The sequence below is a fragment of the Zeus faber genome (assembly GCF_960531495.2).
Source record: "Zeus faber genome assembly, chromosome: 17".
NCBI classification, from domain to species: Eukaryota; Metazoa; Chordata; class Actinopteri; order Zeiformes; family Zeidae; genus Zeus; species Zeus faber.
In genome coordinates, this window is record NC_137204.1 from 18,319,525 (window position 1) to 18,345,345 (window position 25,821).

Sequence of the window (25,821 nt, forward strand, 5' to 3'; positions counted from 1 at the left end):
CACAAAGCACAGGGATAATATTTAAATCTGGATTTATTCGCCCCAATGATAGAGAGCCGTTCCCCCGTTCCTCCAAATTAAACAACTAAAAACAGTGCGGGGACGGGACACGACTCATAGCCTGGTTAAGATTATTTTCTGCGCGTAACGCATTGAGAGGGGCGGATCAGGGAGAGAGTCACGGAGAGAGTGTCCCCATTACGCATGGGTTTGTTCCATACCGTTCTGTACGCACTTGTTTCATCATAAGAACACATAAAATAAAATGACAACACACTGTTCTGGCTTGCCGATCGCGGGCACCCCATCACTGGCTTGTCATTATCGTAGATGTTTTTAAAACATGTACTGTATGTCACAGCTGTGGTCAATGCAAATGCATATTGTCTTCACAGCTGGTATGATGTTGTGGAAATTCTAAGATGTATTTTTAACATCCACACCCTTCAAAAGTGAGAGTATTCCTTTAAATTTTGGGGCAGACTATGTTCCTGAAAGACCTTGACGGCACGGTTGCATTCTTTGGCAGCGCTGGAATCATTATTTTTCCCTACCAAGCTCTCAACATTAGGGGGAAGCAACTTTTCTCTCAGGCAGCGATTGCAGAGTAGTAAAGAAAGAAAAGCGGGGGGGGGGGGGATGACCGTACGCAGTGGACTTCTTCTTCCTTGTCCCTTCTAAAAGAAGACTGATATGAACTTTTATTGCTCTCGGTTATTGAGGTGCAGTCCGTTTCTTTTTCTCCGGGTGATTTGTGTGACATACCTTAAGGGTATTCAGAATAGAACACAGACTGAGGACGGCTCTGCATTATTGAAAGGTCCTCCCTAGTTTCCTTCTCAGGGCAGCACTGGTTACTGAGACATGAGGCATGGCTATTTTAAAATGATCTTCGTTTTGGTTGATGTGAAGTACAGAAGCGCTGTCGATTTTGCTGTAGTGGAATAGATATACAGTACATAATAAGTATGTGCGTGCAAATATTTTTATGACGACTACACATTTCAATAACTGTATCTGTATATAAACATCTATGACCCATTGCTTTTGTAAATATTAGTAGACTTTACTCTGCTTATTAGTACAATGACCTCTTTGGAACTAATCCGGAGTCAAATTCCTTGAATCCATAGAATGCAAATTCAATTTGGCAGTTCAATTTGCTGCTTGTATTTTTCTGGTGAAATTCCAGCATCTATTTCTCATGTGGATTGTGGACGGAGTTAAGCTGCTGTTTATGTAACCCCACTAACAGCAGAACTGCTGTTTATTTTTCACAGATGCACATGTACTCTCTGGGGATGACCCTGTTCTGGGGGGCTGACTATGAGATCCCTCAAAGTCAGGTAAAACCACAAGCATGGATACACTTATTTTTCTTTGTTTTTCGGAATGGATATATTCATAATGATAAACGTTACCAACATATATTGGTTTTAGGAATAAAACAAAAAAAGGGTTTTATTGACAATGGGAACATGGACAATCGGTACAGATTTTTTTGAATATAACTGAACATAATTATATTGTTAGTATTGGGTCCATACACTGTTACTGTTGTGATTTTATTTATTTTTTATTTTTGTAATAAAACATAATATCATGATGCACAGATCATATATACACTCTATCATTATTTTTTTCTTTGCCATGCAGCCTATGAAACTGGGGGAGCACCTAAACAGCCTGCTTCTCAATATGTGCGATGACATCACGTTGAGTCGCATGTCGGTGCGCACCGTGCTGGATATCTGCAGCAAACACATAAGGAACTCCAGTTGTGAACCACCCTTCTCCTACGTCAGAAAACTGGTCCGTTTGGTGCTCGGCAGCCTCTCCCAGGTACATCCATGCACAAAAACTTACCTGTGACACATGACATGTTTAACATTTCTTTGTTGCAATGTCGTTTGGAGATGTGGTGCTGTTAAGAAAACATTCCTTCTGGCACAATCTTGAGTGCACAATTTGTGGGAAAGAAACTTTAAAAGCCTGTGATTGTGCTAGTTTGTACCAGTCAATATTTTCAAATGTATAGAGCCATTTTTGAACCGATGGTAATACTAACACCGCAACTGCAGGCCCCACTTTTGAAAATGTCTTAAATTAGAATTGATGGTGTTTATTTCAGTATGAATAATATATCAATAGCGTTATGAATAATAATAATAATAATAATAATAAAATATTGCCACGTTTATCCATATATATTTTTCTCAAAATGATTATTGCCTCTACTCTGCACCAAATATATGGTACTCCAATACTTTTCTTTTTCACGTCATGTCTGCAGTATCCTGCTTCAGTCATGTCTGCTCTTACTTTATCCATCTCTGTTCCGTGCTTCGGTATTCTCCTAAAGACCAGCTTCCTTTTCTGTCTCGTCGTCGTCTTCTTCTTCTTCTTCTTCCTTTCTTTTTCCTAACTTTCGCTCATAGTCCCACTCTCGCTCTCTTTCGCCCTCTCACTAGTTGGACGGTCTACTGACGGATCGGGAGTCTCTTCCGGAGCGGAGTAAAGAAATTCGTGAGAGGCTGAGGGGCAAAGGCCTCCCTTCAGGTAAGATGAGGTTTTGTTATGGAATTGAGCACCGACGTTGGTGATGTATAAGCACGCAATTTAACTTTTGATTTTAAGGTTCTGATTTTAAGAGCTTGATCAAAACGAGACATTGGAATAATAAACACTAAATTACTTATTACTTATTACACTACTTTCAAGTTACCCACCAAAGTAAGTGCCGAAAAACAGATGCTATTTTTGCCTGAGGGGAACGCGGGTAAAATGCAAATTACTACCTGTGTCTTGTGTCGTACTAAACGGTCGTCAACTCTCGCCTATGGGTCTGCGCGTCCGCCATGTTGGAGCATAGGAGATCCACTGATGGGTGGGTGCAGTGTTTCAAGGAGGGGCCTGCGGGTACCCCAGCGCACACTGCAATTTTTTCCCCCTTTTTTTTTTTTTTTTTAACGGCCCAATATGGCAACCATGTCGGACTATCCCACAAATATCCCACAAAAATATGGGGAAAATCTTGAGATATCGAACTTGGAAATCGAACGCTCGTCTCGGTTGATTTTCGGGTTCGAATCATTCATTTTTAAATGGTGGATGTGAATTCTGTATATGCAGGTACTTACCATGTTTCTGTTGCCGTCTTTTAAGGAAGCGTAGCAAGTTAAAACGGACAGGTTGAGACGGCATGTAGAGCATGTTATGAAGATAGTGCTATGCTTTAATGAAAATAAGGTCAACTGCGTTCTGTTCTATTAAAACCAAAGATATTGTGAGTGCAGACACAGAAATTGCTGCCATCGGTTATGCTGCCTTTTTGAATTACAAATTGAGCTGGAAGGCGATGTAGTCCATTAAAGGTTTCCTCAATCTTTGTGCAGATATCTACAGTTAAACCTGGATTAAATAAATGTATCTAAAAAAACAACCTCCAGGTGTTATGACTGCTTACGGTTTGTCTTTTGTTCCTCTAAGAGTAACTTACCGGGCTGTCAAGCGTCCGTTCACCCAGAAAGAGGAGCAGCCAGCCGAAGGGGAGGGAAGGCTCGGAGAAAACATTCTCGTCAGTCTTTAACATCAAAAAGACAACTAAAAGTAGACGAGAACCACCACTCTGCAACCCGGGATGAGATTTAATTCAGGAAAATATGACAAAGTCTTCCCAGTGGTTTCTGAGAGAATTTTGGCATCTCTTCCAGGCCATGGAAGGGAGAGCAGAGCAAAAGCATGGCTACCGTCCTGGTTATGTAAGCACGGCATGGCATTGATTACAGATACATATTTTGGAGTCAGCAGTGAAACTGCTGGTCTGCTGTTTGTATCACTGCTTTGTTTCCCCGGTTGAGACCTAGCCAGCCCTAGGGAAAAGTACATCCAAAGAGTATTACTCAGTCCCGAAGCATCTTTTTTCTTTCTTTTTTTCCTCCCAAAGGAGTGGCTTTCTCTTATATTTCGGTAGCAGGGAGGTTTAAAATTGCTGGGAGAATTCGGTCATTGTTTCGTTTTCGTGCCCGCGTGTTGTTGCTTTTTTCATGTTTGTTGCCGTTACTGTATCGCCATGGTCCTTGGCGCAGCAAAGCTGAAACATTACTTAAAAAACTTGTGGCAACAAATGACTTGTGTGAGGGGTGGGGGATCAAAGCACTGTGTAATAGAATGACCTCATTAAAATGTTTGTATCCTTATCCTGATGTGATCTGCTTTGGTTCCTATAATACTGTCTGGATGTTTTTCATTTCCTTTTACGTATATAGTCATTTTTTTGCTTATTTAGATTAATGTAGCGCACGTGCATTTCTATCGACTGATACTTCAACTTATATAACGACTACATTATTTTTCTTTTTCAATCATTTTCTGCAAGCTTTAAATTGTGAATGTGTATGTAGACAGTTAATGGATGATTAAATAAGTATTTTGAATTTGAAAGTTATTACATTTATTACTGAACAGGAATGTATTTTTTTTTAAATAAAGAAATTAAATACTTTATAAGTTGCATGGATCATATACCTTGTGAAACAAGGGTATTTTCAATTAAGACCAATGGAGCTTAAAAGTTTCAAGAGAAAGTAAACGTGTGTCCTTGCCCAGTAGTCTGTTTACACAGCATTGATTTATTCGTTCTCCCTTTTCAATCAAGTTACACATTTTTAGTGTAAAGACCATGTGAACGTACCGTGCAAATTGACTGGCATACTCCCGTCCCAACGAATGTCGGAGTTCTACCTTCGGGAGGGCTTTTGATATCTCCTCCTCTGTAAAGATATTCACAAAAGCCCATCCATACGGCCTGTACTGGGACTGCAATATTTGATGGATGAGGAAGCCAGGTAGAGCAACAGGGAGCTGTTGTGCGGCAGGGGAAGCTTTTGGTTCAGCCTAAATGTCCTCACTCGAAGGACTTTTTTGTTGTACTATAAACTTTGTTGTTTTATTTGACATTTTGTTGTTTCTTTCACGAGGCAGCATCTTGCACAGAGTGGCTGTAGCTGGCCACTGTTGCTAATATTATGTAATGATTGAGCTGAAAATCAGATGGCATTTCGTTCCTCGGTAATGTAGACTGCGGAGAAGGTTCGGCATTATGGCATCATGTGGCTGACGGCCTCATGGCGCCCCCCCCGGTTCGTGTGAAATCTCATGAAATGCGAGGCCCAATTTTGCGTCCCAGTCCTGCCCCGACTATACCTGGGTAGTTTTCGGGTTATTTTCATCCATGTCATCGATCACTTTCATGCATTCTATTAATCGGGCCGCCCAGAAATGGGGCAATTTCTTGAAAGAGGAATTGTTTGCGGAAAACTGAATTATACGCTGAAAATTAGAAAGGCCACAAAAACCCAGAATCATGCAGAAAGGGAGAGTGTAACTTCCCAGTGCTTTCTTTTAAATAAAAATGGCAAATTAATTCATCAGGATTTCTGTAATTGTTGGAGAATTTTAGAAAATGCAGAGTTCACCATCAATTTCAGTTTAGTCTCTGTTTGGCCTGATTAGATTTAGCATGTCCTTTATTGAAAGTTGGTCAGGAATGTTAGTGAGGCGTTTGGTTTTAAACGTACTCCCTGGAAAAGCAGTATTTATTTCCCTGGTTTAATTCTTATATTCTGTCTCTTCTCAGGGAGAAGTGCTGCCCCCAGAGTGCTAGAGCGCTACCGGTCCCGAACTCACGAGCAGTCCTCTCTGAACCGCGGCCTCAGCCGCTCCATGGGCTCTCTGCCTATCCAGGATGTAATGAAGGCGGATGATGCGGCAACCCTAGAGCATACCCCAGCCGACTACCACCCCGGCTCTGAATCCACTACGGACCTCTACTCCAGACCGCACGTGCTCCAGCACCAGAACTCCCATCCCCATCTGCACTCTTTTCACGCCCAGCAGCAGAGGGGACGGCCTGTGGAACTTGATCAGAGGTCTCTAACATATCGCAGTGGAGACCTGGGCCTCGGTCAGACAAGGAAGACTTGGGCCTCGTCTGTGGACTTGGCCTGTATTGACCCAGACGCACTCCGCTTCGGGGCCTTGGAGGATGCGCGGCGGGGGAGTAGCGCCCTCAGTACCCACTCAGTCGGCCGGCGCAAGTCCCCCTCAAGGGCGTCCCGGGATAGGGATTCACGTTACTCAGAGTTTGGAGGGATGCGGAGCAGGAAGCCCCACCACCACTCGGCCTTGTCGGTCAGCTCAGCCTTGACCGGTGCCTACGACAGGATCAAGGAGAGACAGAGGAAACTGCAAGTGCTGAGACAGGCGATAGATGGTGAGTAAACCGTCTTACCAAAGACAGCTGTGGATGAATGCTACACTTTGTACGCCGTTGACTCTGTTTCAGGATATGTTCCTCCTACACATTTTCTGCTGCGCTTGCACCTTCAAGTGTTTGTGTTTCAGTGCCAAGTTAAATTCCTCGAGAAGCTTTTGGGTGAGATCATGCCCATAGTGCGCTACTCTGAACAGAACTTGCCCAGTTGGGCTTGTTCTATAACCGAGACCTATGATGGATTCCACCTGGAACACAGTGTTATGGTATATGGTTATTTTGGAATTTGTGTGTGTACTCAACATGAATTCAGGACAGGAAGTTGACCGGAGAGCAAACGGACTGGATGATGTAGGCAGACAGATACACTAGCTAGTTATAGGCTGTGTGTCCATCTGTAAGTACTATGTAGAATGGAAGCTAGATCCTGGCATGAATGGAGAACCATTGGCGGTGCAGCAGTGTTTAGACAGAATGACTCACAAGTACAGAGGTCCCTAAATGGCAGATTATAATTACAGGCCAGCTTAATTCTAGCTTGCTGCTAACTGTCACACGTACTGTATTGCCTATATACTATATTCTCTCTCTCTCTCTCTCTCTCTCTCTCTCTCTCTCTCTCTCTCTCTCTCTCCTCTCTCTCTCTCTCTCTCTCTCTCTCTCTCTCTCTCTCTCTCTCTCTCTCTCTCTCTCTCTCTCTCTCTCTCTCTCTCTCTCTCTCTCCTCTCTCTCTCTCTCTCTCTCTCTCTCTCTCTCCTCTCTCTCTCTCTCTCTCTCTCTCTCTCTCTCTCTCCTCTCTCTCTCTCTCTGTGTGTGTGTGTGTCTCTGTCTCTGTCTCTGTAGGAATGCACATTGAAATAGTCCCATTTTTAGCATAGAACCAAACGGTCATAAATGCACAGCACAGTCACATACTTGATTCTAGCACACCCACAATACAATAGTTTTAACCCCCCCCCCCCCCCCCGCAGTCAGATCCGAAATCTATAAGCGACTCTGGGGGACGCTTAATGAGTTCTCCGAAAAGTCTTCTGAGGCCAGTTTATTGTATGGAGTGAGTCACATGTCACACATAATGTTTACTTCTTTGAAAAATGCCATGGCTGCCTGCCATCCGTCTGGTGACAGTGTAGAGGGATGGGCATTTAATGGAAGAACGGCTTCTTATGAAAATATATTATCATCCTGCTTCCTTGAGTCGTCGTCCCCCCGCTCTTGCTTGTTTCTGCCCAGCCCAAAACTCCTGACTATACTCATCTTTCTCTTCTGGGTGCTATTTTTAATTTTAACTGAGCCACCAGCCAAAGGAATTATTTCCGTTTGACAGTGTTGCCTTTTCTCCCCAGTCGGAGGGACTCAGACTCTTTGATGTAAAATTGAGGTGAAATGGGAGCCCTCAGCGGCAGCCCTCCCTGGTTCAGAAATCATAATGGTCAATTAAGTGTGTGTGTGTGTGTGTGTGTGTGTGTGTGTGTGTGTGTGTGTGTGTGTGTGTGTGTGTGTGTGTGTGTGTGTGTGTGTGTGTGTGTGTGTGTGTGTGTGTGTGTGTGTGCATTATAATCGTGGGTTGAGTATAATCCCATAACCAAAATATTTTTGTATTCTTTCCAAGAATTTTTTTTTATTTTCTTCAGTATGAATGAGGCCTAATTGAGCGCACAGGATTTTCAGGGCCTCGTATATGTTTTACTTGGCAGAAACCTTCTTTCTTTCTTTCTTTCTCTTTCTGTTCTTTTTTTGTGCAGGAAAACGATGGCGCAGCAGTGGTCAATGCTCTCAGGTTTCATCCAGTTGCACAGTGCGCTAAGAGTCTATTCACTTCTGCTCCTTTTTCCTCGCCCTGTGTGTGTGCATGTGCATGTTTATACTTGAACCCCCATTTCTCACCCGCTGCCTCCCCCACCCCCCCAACCCCCCGCCATTTGTAGTGCCAAGGTGCTTCAATCAGTAGAAAGTTTCCTAACAGGGCTAGAAGTCTGTAATTGGAGTCATGTGTAGCGGATGAGGGAATTCCAAACGTTATTGGACTTTCCGGGGCTTGGCAGCGGGTCATGTGTCTCCGGGCTGGGCCGGGTCAGGCAACGGAAACGTTCCAGTATACTGCAGTCCTCGGGGAAGGGGAGGTGACTGCATGAGCGCAGCACGGAAATGTTCATAATCGTATTGCTGTTTGGTTTCAACAACTTTACGGACTTCACATGGAGCTGTGATTAGCGGGTGAACTTTGTGCAAAGTGTTTGCACATTTGGTTTACACCATTGGCCTTTCGATCAAACATATAAAACTTTTTATCCCCCCCCCACATTTTTAAGATAACGGTGTCGACATTTGTATGTATGAGTTTTCTCGCTGTGGCATTTTTGTATATTTCAGCCCATAAACAAGTAATATAGGAAGGCCTACGCTGTCTGGTTCATGCTGACTCAAGTAAACGTTGGAAAATGCTGAGTTGCACTAAGCTATCATTATCCATTTCGGTGGGAGTTTCTTTTTCTCCTGGAGACCACCAGACTGTAAATAACCTCAACGTCTGGGTTTGTGTCTCTCCTGAATATGAGCACAAAAGGGCAATAGCCTGTGGAGAAAAAAAAATGCTGAAAGAAACAGAGGAAAGTGTTTGGAGGAGCTCTCAATGTGCCAAGTGAATCAGCTCAGTGGCTCCATGTAGTTCCCTTTCAAAATAAAATGTTCACATTGTTGTTTTTATTTGGTCATTTGATAAACTACGATAATGATAGCGAACCCCAGAGGAGCACTGCAGAGCACATTTATCGAAATAATCCTATTTATTAGAGGTTCTCAGTTGTTTTAATACAAAGACCCACAACCAAACGTAATTAAAATGTTAAAAGGAATAAATATGTAGATATTTTGTGATATTGTAAATTGTCCTGCTTCATTTCTGTAGACCTATACGACAGAATACCACCTGGCCCCACACTGTGACTCACCAGTAGTTGTTTGAGGACCCCTGCTCTAGATATTCCTTATCTTTCTCCTTCAATATCGTGACCAGGATCTCTCCTTTCCTTTGCATGTGCCCCTACTTCCTAGGGTTAACTGTGTGTTCATGATGATGTGGTAATGGCAAATGTTGTTGACATGGTCGGTCTCAATATCAAGGGTAACGCTGATTGGTCAACGCCGCTCGTGCCCTCAGACCAGTACCTAATTGTCTCCTTGATTTAAGTTGGTCCGCCGTGTATTCGTTTGTTTTCTCACATTGGTTAACACTCCGACTCCACTCGTCAGATCTCTATCCTTCTATGTTTTGAGTGAAGTGTTAACACTGTCCGCTCAGTCTGAAATCCACCCAAGAACTGAAGTAATCGACTGTGAATGTCAGAGAGTAAGCCTCATAGCGCGAAGACTGCCTGTTAATCTGTTTTTCTTTTTTTTTATTCTTATTTGAATGACACTATGAGGAAATGCCAATAACCTTGTTGCAGCATGTGATTTTTTCAAATTAATTTTATTGTATTTTAGAACTTTTTACAGCTATTCTTATATAAATTAAATTAGAAATGAATCAATTTATGAAACGAATCCATTCTAACCAATTTATCACCACGCAATCTCGATTAACTGGACTGTTAAAGAGAACCAAGGGACAACTAGAAAACAACTTTGCGCGTCAAAAAGTCACGCGCTTACATCTTAAACAGCGCTCCTGGATAAGCCGAGCTGTTTACGTGCCGGACGGCGCTCGTCCACGAACGCAGCATACAACAGCGTTTCATCCCGTGCGGGGCAGCTGAGCTACCACAAGCATGAGTCCAAAAACGTGTATGATGTATGAGCATGTTTCTGTGTCCGTGTAACTGTTTGTGCATTTTGTGCACTGTGTGTATGCAGAGGAGTGTGCTTTTCAAGATGCATCAGAAATCACCGCGCAACGATCGGGGGCTGCCCTTTCACATGACTTACACGTGACACTTGAAAAATACGAGCTCCCCTTTGGAAAAAGGAAGCTATTCTACCCTCAGAAGACCAGTCCTGCCACCACCTCCACTGACCTAAGCTGTTTACACAGAGAAACGCGAGATAAAGGGGATAAACAGAATGTTTCCGATTCTATTAAGCTCCGAGGAATGTCGAGAGTACGAGCTGGAGTTAGGTGGTTGAAACCCAGAAGCAGGACTTTCAAGTTCTTCGACAAGGGAGAGTTTCGCAAAAACTAGAGAAGAGCGGTCTCTGAACTCGCTTCAGACAAATGTTAACGCCGCGGCCTTGTCTCACGGTAGAGTTGTGCCGTGCCATTCCGTTCGCCTTCCTAAACATGAGTTAAAGTTAAAAGTGAACTCACAGAGAAATGGACATAACAAATAGCGTTTGATATTGAGCTTACGATATGGCTTAATGATTGACTGGTCAAGCTTGGTCTTCTGGGTTCAGTAATGTTTCAAAACAAAGTTAAACATGGAGAGGTAGAAGCCTTTCACCATGGTTAATGCGTTTCTTTCTTCAATTATTGTCGTAAAATTCATGTTGGCTGGCCCAAAGCCACTCAAATAAAGCATACTTAGCTGTTTAGGAACCCCTGGACAAGCCATGGCCCAATCGCAAGACAACAATGGCAAAGAAAGAATTCTAATTATGAATCGGAATGTGCAATAAATCTTAGGATGAAACTGGTGCATGAGGATCTTCATTGATACACGTCTCTCCTTCATTTTCCTCCATTGACTATTTCATAACTGTCCATGTATGATTTTTATTTATTTATTTTATTTTTTTCCTGCAGATCCTCTCCACACTCACCAGAGGTACCACAGTGATTACAGCTCATCCAGTGAGAGTCCGTCGGTCACCTCCTCAGACCCCGACTACAGGCAAGGTAAACTGCTGCCAAGAAATGCATTTCATGATGGTTTCCCATCTTATCAACTCACATTCGATAGGCACACGCATTCTGTCTGCTCATGTGATGACATTTGTCACATTTTCTGCATTTCTTGTTTGCTCATTGCTTTTTAATCAGCTGAAATGTATACGTTCCCAGCGTTTTTTCCTTGGAGCCTCCCCTCCTCCTTTTTATAAAAAGCTGACCCCAGCCCACCCCCCAAAAAATGCTACCACACATATAACCTCGCCAAAATTAAAATATGGGATTCATATCTAACTAAACTTAAGTTGACTCTCGAATTATATGCTTGCGTTTTTTCGACTCTAAAGAGGCTTCCTTTCCAGTTTCATCTCCTCGACGTGCTTAAAATATATTCTAAATGAATGCTCCACATGGGAGTGTCTCAGTTGTTGTCTGTTGATAGGATGGTGTTGGAATGGCGCGTCACCATCTAAACGCAGGTTACAGCAGTATTATATTTTTGAGGTTTGAAGCAGAACGCTGGCGAGACATAGATTTATAGATTTGATTTATTCGGCAGGGACCGCAACCTCCTCTGAAACAAATTCTCTGACTACCTACAATAGTGAACTTGAAAATAAATCCATATATCAAGATTAAACAAAAGAAACTCTGATCTCTGCTCTACTTTTTCTATTTTGTTCACAAGCAGAATACAAACAAACGTTCGGTAGGTTAAAAACCCTAAATTTGATTCCAAACCAAACTGGGACATACTGTATAATGCAGTTATGGAGGATATAGATTTAAAAGACTTGAGTAATTAAAGATTGTGCAAATCTTACGAACTTGTTTGGCCCTTTAAGCATTAACACCAATAAGTAGTGACTACTACACCTTTTTATACATATATAAAAAAAATAAAAAAATAGTGACTAGTATTTGTTCTATTTGGTAAATGAGACTTTACTGGCCATTTATAATTGCTTGTAATGAGGCTTAGAAGACCATACGCAAGAGAAAATATCATAAATTGAGAAATCCTTTCACATAATTTAGACATTTTCTGTAGTTTTTTACAGTCGGTGTTGTAGTTCATAACATCAGCAAGAAAATACAATACCTACCAACACAATTGCTGAGGTCAGGAACTTTGCTCGGCATGGTCACAATTTCATCTTTAATCTAATATAAATGATAATTATAATAATAATAATAATAATAATCTCTGTATGTCTTTATGTATGTATGCATGTCCTTTGATTATCTTGACAACCGGTCATCCAATGACCACACATCACACTTGGAGGGTGGATTGCCAGGGACGCAAGGATGTGCAGCGTCAAATTTGGTGCAATTTGGTCACGTGACACATGTAATATTAATAAACGTTCAATACACGGCGAGCTGGCAGGGGCTTCAGGGCTCCGTGACTGAGTCACAAAGAGTGCATGCCTTTAAACGGCAGCTTCACAGGACCCAATCGTCAACGTTTTCTTAAAACGTGGTCATTAAAATGTCTTAGAAAGTCTTTCATTTTTGAACGGGCGTGCACTAGTGGTTGAAAAACGTGATAAATGTTCCATGAAAGGCCATTATCTTGTATCTGTCAGTAAAATCAGAATGCTTTTTCAACCACGAGTCCTGTCACGTCCTAGATACGCTGCTGTACGGCGAGGGTACGATTTTTAGGATAATGTCGACGCAAAGTGAAGTTAGGCCGTAACTGCTGACTCCTTGGAGAATTGTCAATGTTACTCCACTAGCTCTTACTGTCTAACTGTACTCATTATGTCGTTGTGGATTTTATTTCCACTTTTACGTGTGTGTGTGTGTGTGTGTGTGTGTGTGTGTGTGTGTGTGTGTGTGTGTGTGTGTGTGTGTGTGTGTGTGTGTGTGTGTGTGTGTGTGTGTGTGTGTGTGTGTGTGTGTGATTAAATAACATGACGTGCCTCATGTCTCCCTCAGCTAAGAAACCAGAAGAGGGGGCGAGAAGGTATAGCTCCCAAGTGGCCCTTTCATCGGAACATGATGCCTTGTCAATGACCAGCCACAATGCATACAGGCACAGGTAAGACACACACACACACACACTATATGCTGCAAATTTATTATAATTCATTATAAGCCAGCTAAGACCACTCTTTTTTTTAACCTAGAATAGCCTAAATCCTCATGGTGTGGATTCAACCAGTTGACTCCCATTGGGATCACAGCGCACGCTCATCCCGCATACAGCTAACTGTACTGGGTTCAGATCAGAGGACTGAGCCGACTCTAGAATTAGTCGATTAAGCCCCGTTAGGGTTTTGAAAAACATCGCCGGACCGCGATTCCCTCCCCGACGATGTGCCGAAACGTTCCGATGGGCCCTCCCGTCGCGAAGCCCTGGAAAAAGAAGCAAACTTTGTATCGCCGAAATCTGCCCGGCGGTACACGTCCAGCCCAGGCGGCCTGCTCGCAACCGTCAGTAGGATAGTGTAAGCACATTCCTATCCTCTTAGCCATGTCAGAGACTCCCAAGAGACCCATGTATTTTCTACAAGCACAGTTCAAACATCTTCTCCTGTCTTTCTCACTTGTTAATATTCTCTCTCTCTCTCTCTCTCTCTCTCTCTCTGTGTGTTTTGGGGGGGGGGGTAAGTAGCACTCCAGCACCCCCTTTTGGCGGGGGTTCAATTTGTACTTTAGCCTCTGTTGTGACCTTGTAAGTTAACAAAAGTTGCCGCGGGGCACCTCTGCGGGTCGGGAGCATCCACCTGAATTCCCGGTGCGGCTCTGCAACCCCATCCGTCATTGCCATTGATTAATTGCGCGTGTTGTGTGTCCCTTTGTGGCGATTGGGTTGTACGCCGCAGAGCCAAGCCGCAGAAAGTCCCGAGGCGCCCGTTCCAATGTTTAAAAAACCATACTCATCAATCTCTGTCTTCCTTCTCTTTTTTTTCAGTCCATATGCCCTACTGATGTGACAGGAAAAAAGCGCAGAGAAATATTTTCCCTTGAAGTCAAAACAAGGAAACAATTAGGTTTCTTTGTGTGTCGAAGCTGTATTACAAAACATGTTTCCAGGCAGGAGCTATCGACTGTTAGATGCACAAAATGATGATGCACAAAAACGGGCCGACCAAAAATCACTGACACATTTATGCTTCCATAAAATGAGTACGTCCCGTGTCTGTAAGCCCTCTCCTCTCCCCCGTTCTCGTCAGGCTGTACGACGGGGCGTCGGACGACGGTCTGGTCGGAGCCGAGCTCCTCCTGCAGAGGCAGGAGGAGGAGGTCCAGCGCCTGCAGGCCCACCTGGCCAACAGGCTGTCCAGGGCCAACCTCTACACCGCCGACGAGCCGTCTCCGCCGTCGCGCGCCTCCTTCGTCGACCCCCAGGACCCCTTCAGCAACGCCGTGCTGCCGCTTCCACAGCGCAAGCCCAAGGTGAGATGAGGCCGTGTGTCTTGCGAACTTTAAAATCGTGGGAGAAGTGATGAGTGAGGTTGATTTTATGTCACTGGGGAAAAACAAACAAAAAAAAAAAAACAAGTAAGAAGAGCACTTTTCTTTTCTGTTGTAATAATTTCTCCACTCTTCTCAAATCACCAGCCCTTCTACGGTCCTGAATTTGTGAAGATGACGAGTGAGTCCTGTGTTCCATTAGCTGTCCCCTCTTCTATAATGGTGAGTATTAGGCAATAGGCATTTTGCTGAAGTAAACTACCCCGCACTACTCATTGTTAGGTGTTTGTTGAAGAGTTAGCCTGTATAAATATAGTACCCCAAATAATTATCTGGTGTCATTGTGACTTATAGTGTATTGATTGTATTATCAGATGAAATAATAAAATAATAAAAAAATTATAAAAGCCCCGTCTCTGAATAATTCTCATTAATTCGTTTTAATAAAGGTTTAAAATGCAAGAGAAGTCAGGGCATTGGGAGTGTGAAATGAAATTAATTTATTAATGATGTTGATGATGATGTTAGTACACATACAGATAAAACTGATTGAGTAAAAGATTCAAAAGTGTCCCTACAATCTTGAGTCTCTTGGACTCTTGGATTTGCAAAGCCCACAACCATGAACTACTAATCATTTTTATATCATACTTATTAAACATGAAGTGAAAAAAAAATCAGGAAATTGCTACCTGTATTTAGCTTTTTTTTATTTTAATTTTTAATTTTTTTTTATTTTGTACCCTTCTGTCTTCCTCCCTTTCTCTCTTCAAGAAACGTGGCAAAGATGATGTGCAGAGGAAGGTGGGAGTGGTGCTACTGAACGGCCAAAGACTGGAGGTCAGCTGTGACATCAAGGCTGTGTGCAAAGATGTTCTGGACATGGTGGTGGCCCACGTCGGACTGGTGGAGCACCATCTCTTCGGCCTGGCGTTTCTCAAAGGTGTGTGTGTGTGTGTGTGTGTGTGTGTGTGTGTGTGTGTGTGTGTGTGTGTGTGTGTGTGTGTGTGTGTGTGTGTGTGTGTGTGTGTGTGTGTGTGTGTGTGTGTGTGTGTGTGTGTGTGTGTGTCCGGATTTACATCTGGTGTTTTTATTATGCTTGGTTAACCGTCATTATGTTTACGTTTGTTATGAGCTCTCTTGAATGATTTCTTTAGTTACTGATACTATCCATGTTTGTGTTACTAACAAGGAATTAAATCAAACAAATCATCAATCATATAAGCATTTTATTTACGGGTTAGGGTAAAACATACAGTACATACAATACTTGTACTATATATTGCAAATTTCATTTTAATTTTGTAATTTAAGGAAAAGAAGGTTTTTGCCATTGTGGTATTGATTTGCAAGCTTAGATTTGAAATAAATAATGACAAAACCACCTCGCAGCTCATTAAGAAACCAAATCAAGCATAGAGTTATTGGTATTGATATAGTTATTATATAGCATCAATGTTTTTGTTGATTGCATCGAGGAATGCCAATCCTCCTCAAAGCACAGCGAAGCGACTTATGTGACATTGAGTTGAACAAGTCCATTCCCCCTGCTTCTTTGCCTCCCGTCTCACCCCAATTAACCCGCCCTCCGCAGATAATGAGTTTTTCTTCGTCGATCCTGACGCCAAACTGTCCAAAGTGGCACCAGAAGGATGGAAGGAGGATCCCAAGAAGAAGAAAGCAGATGTTTCCTTCAACTTGTTCTTACGCATCAAGTTCTTCCTGGATGATGTCAACTTTATACAGTAAGGACTATAGGTTATAATTAACCAAACCGTAGCGTAGCATGGCTTGACAGTAGCTGTAATTTACTATTATTCCTCAGGTTTCAATAAGCTACATAAGTGTGGGTGTTGTGTGGGCCCTAGAAGAGTGGTTTACATTCATGTGCAGTGCATTTTTAACGCAGTTCGTTGAATGGCAGCGTTCTCCTGTTGTAATAGATGGCACGTGTTTTGTTTTTTGCTGACAAAAAGGCATGCCATGACCAAACACCAGTACTACCTACAGCTGAGGAAAGACATCTTGGAGGAGCGCGTGCGTTGCGACACAGAGAATGCGATGGTCCTGGCTTCTCTGGCGCTGCAGGCTGAATTCAGCGATTACCAAGCCGAGGTATGTGGTCCTCGCAAGACTCATTGGTTACAATTAAGTGAACCCGTACAACCGGCCTGCAGGAACCTTTGCCTTGACAAGTATTTCAATTAATCTTCGGCATGATGTTTGTGCTTCAGCTTCACGGGAAGACGTACTTCAGATTGGAGCACTATCTGCCCGTGTCTGTCCTGGATAAACTGGAACAGTCGACCATCAAGGAGAAGCTGCCCAAACTCCACAGTAACTACTATGGCATCACCGAGGCGGAGGCGGAGTTGGAGTTCCTCAAGGTCAGTTAGGCCTCGTTGAGACTCTGCATGGTTAGATCACGCTGCAGTGCTTCAATAGACTTGAAGCACTTCAGTGCTAGCTCAACAAATTGTTGTTTTTGTGTGAATTGATAAACTATTTATTTAATCAATGTGTCTTGAGATGAGATGTGAACTAAATTAACAGTGTGACCAATATGGCAGCATTAGTGTGTGGAAGGTATATTCACCTATCAGCCACAGCATTAAAACCACTGACAGGTGAAGTGAATAACATTGATCTTCTAGTTCCAATGGCATCTGCCAAGGGGTGGGATATTGTAGGCAGCACAGGTCAGTTCTTGAAGTTTATGTGTTGGAAGCAGGAAAAATGGTCAAGCGTAAGGATCTGAGGGACTTTGACAAGGGGCAAATTGTGATGGCGAGACGACTGGGTCAGAGCATCTCCAAAACAGCAGGTCTTGTGCGGTGTTCCCGGTATGCGGTGGTTAGTACCTACCAAAAGTGGTCCAAGGAAGCACAACCGGTGAACCAGCGACAGGGTCATGGACGCCCAAGGTTCATTGATGCACGTGGGGAAGTTTAGCCCGTCTGGTTCGATCCCACAGAAGAGCTACTGTAGCACAAATTGCTGAAAAGTTAATGCTGCTATGATAGAAAGGTGTCAGAACACACAATGCATCACAGTTTGCTGTGTATGGGCTGTGTAGCCGCAGACCGGTCAGTGCCTATGCAGACCCCTGTCTACCACCAAGGCATCTATACGTGCACATCTTCATTTTTGTCTGTGGCCATTTAGAAAGACTATAAGAAATTGATTCAGATTCCTTGATTTAGCAAAGGCTCAATGCAGTAGTTCCGATGTTAGTACATATTCTCACAAGTCTCAACTAATACTGCAGCCTTCTTAGACCCTTCACCTCGGACTCTAACAGTCCTGTTGTAATGCACCGATGCCCTCTAAACCAGCACAGCACAACCTTTCGCAGTGCAAGATCTCACAAGGTGTCGTTTCTCACAAAGGTGAGCCAAAGACTGACGGAGTACGGTGTCCACTTCCACCGCGTGCTCCCTGAAAAGAGGTCCCAGACGGGCATCATGCTGGGCGTCTACTCCAAAGGGGTGCATATCTTCGAGGTCCTTAACGGGAATCGTACTCCAGTGCTGAGGTTCCCCTGGAGGGAGACCAAGAAGATATCCTTTACGGTGCGTATCTGCTTCTTGATGCACAGTGCACAGCAGCACCGTCTGCTTTCAAAATAAACTGACGTGGGGTTTTTTATGTTTTTTTTTTTTTTTATAAAGAAAAAGAAGATTTGTCTCCAGAACACATCAGACGGGATCAAGCACCTGTTCCAGACAGACAGCAATAAGACGTGCCAGTACCTGCTGCAGCTCTGCTCCGATCAGCACAAGTTCCACCTGCAGATGAAGGCCCGCCAGAACAACCAGGAGCTGCAGGAGCTCGGTAGAAGAGAACACAGCGAGAAATGCATTTGTTGAGTCACTGGGAAACGAGTGCCCGCTCAAACATGAAATATGTTTCAATCTATCTATTCGTACAGCTGAATAGACCAACCCGGTTTGTTTCATATGCCAAAGACTTCACACGTTTTGGCTGAAGGGGACGGGCAACCGACCACAAAATGGTTTATAAACATCTTGACTTGTTTTAGCCTGATTTCACCCTCCGTAGCCTAATGTTCCCTGCATTTTTTTTTTTTTTTCTTGAGAAAAATTCTGAGAGGGAATGTTTCCATATTGTAGGGTAGTGCTGGCATATATTAGTGGCAATGGGGTTTCATTGTATTGGACAGTGCCAGTAGAAATAGCCACTGGGCAGTCCTGTTCAGTACTGGTAGTGGTAGTTGAGGAGGGATGGTAGCCACTGAGGAGGCCCGGCGGAGGAGAAACCGGGGTTTAGTCAGTGGACGGGCCTGTATGGTACCGGTGGTCGTTATTAATGTGTGAAGGTGTTTGGCTCGAGTGGACTTCTGTGTGTAACCCCCTGAGTATCAGCCCAAGGAATCTAGCGTTAGTTTCTGTGTATTATCCTATAGAAGCCTGGAAATAATTTCTTTCCTTCACTCTCGGTCAACAGAAAACAGCCCTCTGAGCAGTCTTCAGTATTCTCTAGACCCTCGCAGTGACGAGTCAATAGACAGAGCCGTGAGCTCCACCAGTCTGGGCCCTAGCTCTTCGACTCGCTCCAACCCGGAACACCTGAAGAGGATTTCCTACTCGGAGGTGGCCCTCAACAAGGCGCTATCCGGACATCTATCCCAGGAAGAGCTGTTCTTGCCAGGATTTACACCCGCACCGTTGGTTCACTCCAATCCCCAGCTGATGAGCCGCTCCCACCACAACCTGGGCCAGGTCCCGGAGTCCCCTGAGCACCGGGCAGCCCTGGCCTCGGCTATCGGGGAGTCCTACAGTAGCCGCTCACACGGTGGACTGGTCCAGATGCAGCCTCACCATCCGCTGCATCACCGCGCTCGTTCGGACACAGACTCTCTTTCGCTGTCGCACCAACCAGATAAGTGAGTGAAAGACAACTTTTTAAACAAACAAAAAAAAAACTAAAAGATAACACAGACATACATTGTATACGTAGCGTCTTAAAGCGCTTTTCTTACCAGTCAGATTAGACGAGTTGGGTGCCACTCAGAATGCCTTCTTACCAGTGTTCAAGGGTTACTAAGTAAGGGCCTATTAATAGGACCGTAACTACCCTCTGGGCTGCCAGAGAACTCTGCACATTCTAATTAGACCTCAAGAGAGGTGTGTGTGTGTGTGTGTGTGTGTGTGTGTGTGTGTGTGTGTGTGTGTGTGTGTGTGTGTGTGTGTGTGTGTGTGTGTGTGTGTGTGTGTGTGTGTGTGTGTGTGTGTGTGCCTTTACCAGTTACCCCCTCTGTTTCCAGCTCCCCCGAAACTAAGTGCAACTCTGCATAGAATGCTATTAGACCTGCACAGTGGTATTAAACAGGCGTGGGAGAATCTTATTTGATATTTGCTGGAGGCCAGTACAACTTGTATTTTTATTCAATTTAAGTGGAACAAGGCTCCATTGAGTTACAGTTCCAGTCCAACCACTTTCTTTCTTGACACCCCTCTCCAGAGCATTTGGTGCTGCGGTGAACAGCAGCCCAGCCTGGAGTATCAGTAGGTTCAAGAGAGAAACTGATTCTTCTTCCATAGAAGACGCTAGTCAAGCTTACGTTGTAGGTAAGGATGCTCTTTTTGCTCTTTCTTTTTATTTTTTTCGTCCACTCTCTGCAATATATTGTGTGCATTTTGGCATGTTTTTGCCGAGAAAATGTTTCATCTGATGTATTCATGATTTGTTTTGTTTTCTTCAGGAACGTCAATTTCAGTTAAAGTCCCTGTGACGTGATCTCAGTGATTTGTTTCTAAACACATTATACATGTTAGAAAACCATTGCTGAAAACATGTTATGAGACTGTGAACTAGTACTCAATTGTGGAGTTAGACGGTTAAACTGCACCTGATCATTTTTGTGTTCCGGATTTTTTCGGACAGGCCTAAATCAGGGCTTAATGAAGCACAGTGGCCCTACTTTTCATGACCCCTCCCCTAACACTATATAAAGCCACTCTGATCAGAGCAGTCTTTTGGGGACCCCTGTTTTAAGTAACCCGGTTCATTTCGCTCACCCACCACTAGCGAAGGGAACCAGCCCGAAGCGAAGTGACTCAAATATCTACCATCTTGCATACTTTCCAGTATTTAAGTAGTGCAGGGGATTATGCAGTTGACAACTACAGCAGGCTATGTTTTTATGCCCATAAACTAAAGTTAAGGTCATTATTTACACATTTTCTCAGAATATTTGACTCCTGGGGTGCTTCGTTCTGAAACTCAGTTTCAGATTGTTCTTTTTATTCCTATTGACTTTCACCGCATTCGTCTCATTCATTATATTTGATAAGGGTGGAAAATCTTTTCTATAACAGTTTGGCTTAAATGTTTTGATTTGTTTAGTTGCTCTCTGCAGGGGTCATTATTTCTTGCGGTATTAGTGTTGTCATTGCTATTATCATATTACTTGCATTACTTTGACAGTAATTATCTGTAGAAGACCAGTGCGGCACAGCAGCGGGTGTAAACGGACAGTGAGTGTTTACGTGTTTATGAGCTGCTCTGCTGTGTTCCCAGGGGTGAGCATGCACGGTTCCTCGGAGCAGCCCTCAACCCCAGCCTCTTCCACCGTCATTGGTAGGTATACGACTTGCATTGGTGCCTCCATGTTTATTGCGTCGCTTCACATACCATGCCCATGCATTAAATCTCCTTATCTATTTTCTAACACTTTTTAGTCCATCGAAGCATAGGGCAAGTTTAGAATTTAGAATTTTTTTCAAGAATTTGGGTTGAAGTGGAGATTTGAGACTATCCTATAGTTGCTAAGACTCTCATGGTCGAGGTTGTTGTTGTTTTTAATGAAGGGTGTAATCACGGCTGTCATAAAAGCCACAGGTACAGCGCCAGAGGAGAGAGATGAATTAATAACGTTAAGAGTAGAGGCTCCTAAAATTGGAAACAGCTCTTGAACAGGTTTTCCCAGGGAGTCGGTCGAGCAAGTTGTCTGTTTTGCTGCACTTAACCATCTGTGATAGAATTTCTACAGATATTGCATTAAGGTGTGGGAGGTTATTTATACCGTCTGCTTTAGTGCCTGTTCCTGTCTCGATATTGGAAGAAATAGATTGGGGTTGAGGCCGAGTGCCTCAACAGTCTCATGAAGTCATTAGCTGTAGAGGGGGAGCTGTTGAGAATAGGCTGTTGTTGGGTTACCATAGCTATCGTATCAAATAAAGTTTTAGGATTATTTTATTAAGACAAGAGTAACCTGGAGAAATACTTAAGTTTTGGCTCACGAAAGAGAACGTTTGTGGTTCAGCAAACCATTCGCCCTGCGCCTGACGGAGCGCCTCCAGCTCCAGCAAGTTGTTTCCTGCAGGATTTCTCCAGCGCTCGGGCCTGATCCGTAAACCAAGGTGTTTTTGTTTTCATTTTTATTTCTTTATTTATTTATTTATTATTCCTCCTGGTGCCGCTGCGTCTAAAGCATTACGGAGGGCCGCGTCAAATCAGTTTCAACGGGACCTTCGTAACAATAGAAAGGAAGCCTCAGCGGTGGGCAACGTCAAAAAGCGCGGTCGTAGTTAAGGCGCTAATGTTTATGGCTGCCATAGCTCTGGTCATGTTCGGAACGCCGGCGCTGGATTAAGATTTGTAATTTTCTGAAGTAGTGGTCAGACATAGCGGAGGTGGAGGGGGAGAACCACTACGTAAGAGGTATCAATACCCCGGCTTAGTACCAGGTCAATAGTGCTCCCATAATTACGGGTCGCTTAATGTATTAGCTGCATAAAGCCAAATGTGTATATTATTGTCTGGAACGCCCCGCTAAGGTCTTTTCCGATGGAAAGTTCACATGGATTTTAAATTCACTCATTATTAAATATATTATCTGCGTGCATCACCATGAGTCGGGGCCAGGAGGGCGGAGGGTCACTGCTAGGTAAATAGGCAGTGGTGTTGAGGGCCGCCTAACAAGAGCCTCAAATGTCTTAAAGTCGTTGTTCAAAGAGATCGGGGCGACCCCGCCACCTTTTTCGAACGCGCAACACAGGAGCCGACATAGTTTGGTGTTAAACTGTCCATAACCTACAGCTCAATGTGCAAACCAAGGAAACTTGTGTTTTGACCTGATCGGCCGCCTGTTAGCCACCGCGGCATGGCTGTCTCTGGAAACTAAATCCCTGCCGCATTTAAGGGCTCCATGCTTAGCGCAGGACTCATGACCTTTCCTTTCATTTCAGTTTAAGCTGTGTGTCCAGATCCATTAGCCGGTGCTGCTAAAGTCCAGGCTTATCTGCTAACACTGCTGGGCTCTGTTTGGACTGAAGCTGGCCCCCCGCTTGATTGACGGCAATATATGGTTATGCTAAAGTTCCCAGGGGTTTTTCCCCGGTGAAAGGGATTAACCGTTGCATGTTATACAGGGTGGGCTGTTGTAGTGCATAATTACCCTCAAGGAGGTTGTGCTTTCACCATCTGTTGGTCCGTTGGCGAACAAAATGGCCTTGAAAGGAGGGAACTGACCATTGTGAAATGTGTCGAAAAGGATTATTATATGATGAGGAAGAAAATGTGGTGGTACTCTGTTCCTTCATCGCAAATTTTTTTGGCTTTCGCTTTATATATTTATACAAATTATGCTATAACTTCTGTAGGCTTCACCTCCTCGCATATGGTTCACAACCTCACTATGCCACATTGAAATAATGTTGATTGGGTTATTATTGATGCGACAAAAAAAAAAAAAAAAAGGAAAGTTTTTCTCAAATTCCTCAAAGTGAAGGAGGTGTGTCACATCCAGGTCACAGTTTGAGTTTTATTGGTTTTATTTTATAGAAGCCAGATGTGTTGGACAGATAGTGTGCCAAAATTATGTTCTTTTCAGAATTAATTCCTTGTTGGATTTTCAGGGAATTCCTCGTCGGAATGTCGGGAAAAATTGCGCTTCGAGGCTGCTTAGCTGACAGTGTTCTGCTCAGTGCTGCTTTAGAAATGAGAATGATTGCTTGTTCTTTGGTAAATATTATCTACGCCCTCTGTCATTTATTCACACAGACTCACTCAAGAAGCGGCTTATTGCCCTGCCGTCCCCGGAGAGAGAAATCAAAACAGTCAATCTGAAGAAGGATGTTAAATATGGCCTGGGTAAGTGCATGCCCAACCTGCACTGATATTATATCAGATATCAAATATGAAGGCAACGATATTTAGATTGAATTTTTACACTAAGTATCGTACTCTATAGAGTGCCAATTTGTTGTGTTACTTCCGCATAACAGCATAGACGTGGGGTAAGCTCGGGGTCAATGGAACATGATGATTGACAATAAGTTTATTCAATAGACCTGCTGCTAGGTATAAAAAAACTGGAAATAAAAAAGCGCAAGGGTAATTTTTCTTTGATATGCAAAATTGGTATTGGATTTTTGCGTTGGGTATATTCATCATTGTCAATACTTAATTTTGTTGAGGTATTGACATTGCACTCATACTTATCAGCGTTATTGTGCATCACTAATAAACAGTGTCAACAAACAGTTTCAATCAACTTTTAATGCCATGTTTTTGTTTTGGTTTTTTTTGTTTGTTTTTTTTAAAGCTTAATTTTGTGTTTGAATGTGTCTGCACTTGTCTGCACCGTAGGGTTCCAGATCGTGGGAGGGGAGAACTCTGGTCGCATGGATCTCGGCACCATCATCAGCTCAATCACTCCGGGAGGTCCGGCCGACGTCAACGGCTGCCTCAAACCCGGTGAGCCAGCGCCGACAGCCGTTCACAGCGTTAGATCAGGGGCTCCGCAAGAATCTCAGCTGTATTTGTAATTAAGAACCCACGGCACATTAAAAAAAACAAAAACGTGCATTTTTGCTCCCGAAGAAAGATCCTTTCTCCGCGTTCCGCAGTCTCAAATTCTAACCGGTCGTTCCCGATCCGCCGTTATGCAGGCTTGCGTTTGCCGGCCGCTCGATAGAAGTCCAGTCTTTTGCGGAGGTGTTGTTTTCAGCGTGTTTGACGGTGTGACACGTTGGTGCAGGTGATCGATTGATCCGGGTGAACAACGTCCAACTGGAGGGGCTCCCTTACGCCACCACCGTGGATGTCCTCCAAAACGCCCCCGATGATGTCACCCTGGTGGTGTCGCAGCCAAAAGAGAGGCTCTATGAAGGTACAGGAGGGGACTAAATCTAAGTTGTTTGTTCGGTTTTTTTAGTTTTCTTCTTCCAGGAGATATTTATTAGATGTGGTACGGATACAGTTACTCATATTTTTGTTCTGGTTTGTGCTTTTTGGCAGAGTCTCCATTGGGCTCTGGTCCTTTCAAGGCCATGCCCTCAGCCAAGGTACCTCCCTCTGATCAGAGACAGACAGTAGACTTTGATTCCTCCTCGGAGGAGCAGGTCGCGGCGGGACTCTCCGGCCTCCAGCGGCACGGCGCCAAAAGCCCGCCGTCCTCCTCCTCGCCGCTTCGTCAGCACTCCAGCCTCGACTCGCAGGATTCTAGAGCGGGCGGCGCCGGCAAAACCGCCAAAGCGTCGGCGAACGGAATCCAGCGGAACCCGGACGAAGAAGCCCCCGCCGTGGCTCCCCCTGCGCCCGTCGTCTATCATCCCAATGTGACTCCCGAGGCCGCTCCGCCGGCTCTGCCCCCCAAAACCAGGAAGGCGAAAGCCCCGGAGGTGTCCAAAGTCACCGAACACTCCGACTGGGGAGACTCGGACATGGACGAAGACACCGGTTCTAGTAGTCAGGAGAAACTCAAACTAAAGAAGGTGTGTTTTGAAAGTGGATCATTGATTTTGTTCCGAATGAATGATCCGCAGCTGTTTTGCTTCGCGACGGGCTTTACGCTGCTGTCGTCCATTCGAGAATCTCACGGGTCGAAAAACGCAAATGTATGGCGCGAGTGACGTTATGTCTCTACCGCCCCCAAATCATCATGATGTTGCAAGTAATTACCCTTTCGGTGGCTCGACATGACTAACCTCCTGCTGCATGCAGCGTCTCCTTGTAATTGCATCTGAAATGTTAATGCCAGGCTGCAGGCTGCACATCACCAGCTTGCTGCATGTTACCCCTTGAACGTGTTGTAGCATTTCCCCAGTGCTTGTTTTTTATTTTTTTTTTATATTACTCAATCGCTCCTCTTTCGCACTCTGCATGTCCCAGCGTGTGGTAATTCCACTTAATGCCTATTTTCTGTTGCAGGAATGCATCACGGAAAATTTAAGTGGTAATGCCCCAGGGGTCAATAGTCTCCGTCCAGGAGATCTATTTGACGTTGAGCTGTCCAAAAAGGACAGCACCCTGGGCATAAGTG

The 25,821-nt window shown here is 44.0% G+C and overlaps 1 protein-coding gene across 3 annotated transcripts in view; it reads left to right on the plus strand.

Moving 5' to 3' along the window:
• The window catches only part of ptpn13 (protein tyrosine phosphatase non-receptor type 13), a 51,312-nt gene that overhangs the window by 13,836 nt on the left and 11,655 nt on the right, over positions 1-25,821 (plus strand). For 2 of the 3 annotated variants that reach the window (XM_080018405.1, XM_080018406.1), the window contains exons 4-24: positions 1,281-1,346; positions 1,657-1,842; positions 2,472-2,559; positions 5,639-6,274; positions 11,019-11,111; positions 13,050-13,152; positions 14,291-14,513; positions 14,679-14,753; positions 15,306-15,474; positions 16,126-16,276; positions 16,508-16,646; positions 16,766-16,918; positions 17,921-18,103; positions 18,203-18,365; positions 18,999-19,437; positions 20,016-20,122; positions 21,075-21,134; positions 23,559-23,648; positions 24,147-24,254; positions 24,538-24,669; positions 24,798-25,273. In XM_080018405.1, the coding sequence (XP_079874531.1) occupies positions 1,281-1,346; positions 1,657-1,842; positions 2,472-2,559; positions 5,639-6,274; positions 11,019-11,111; positions 13,050-13,152; positions 14,291-14,513; positions 14,679-14,753; positions 15,306-15,474; positions 16,126-16,276; positions 16,508-16,646; positions 16,766-16,918; positions 17,921-18,103; positions 18,203-18,365; positions 18,999-19,437; positions 20,016-20,122; positions 21,075-21,134; positions 23,559-23,648; positions 24,147-24,254; positions 24,538-24,669; positions 24,798-25,273 (3,840 nt within the window). Of the gene's footprint in view, positions 1-1,280; positions 1,347-1,656; positions 1,843-2,471; positions 2,560-5,638; positions 6,275-8,025; positions 8,073-11,018; positions 11,112-13,049; positions 13,153-14,290; positions 14,514-14,678; positions 14,754-15,305; positions 15,475-16,125; positions 16,277-16,507; positions 16,647-16,765; positions 16,919-17,920; positions 18,104-18,202; positions 18,366-18,998; positions 19,438-20,015; positions 20,123-21,074; positions 21,135-23,558; positions 23,649-24,146; positions 24,255-24,537; positions 24,670-24,797; positions 25,274-25,821 lie in introns of those variants that run through there. The other variant, XM_080018407.1, reaches the window with a different exon arrangement.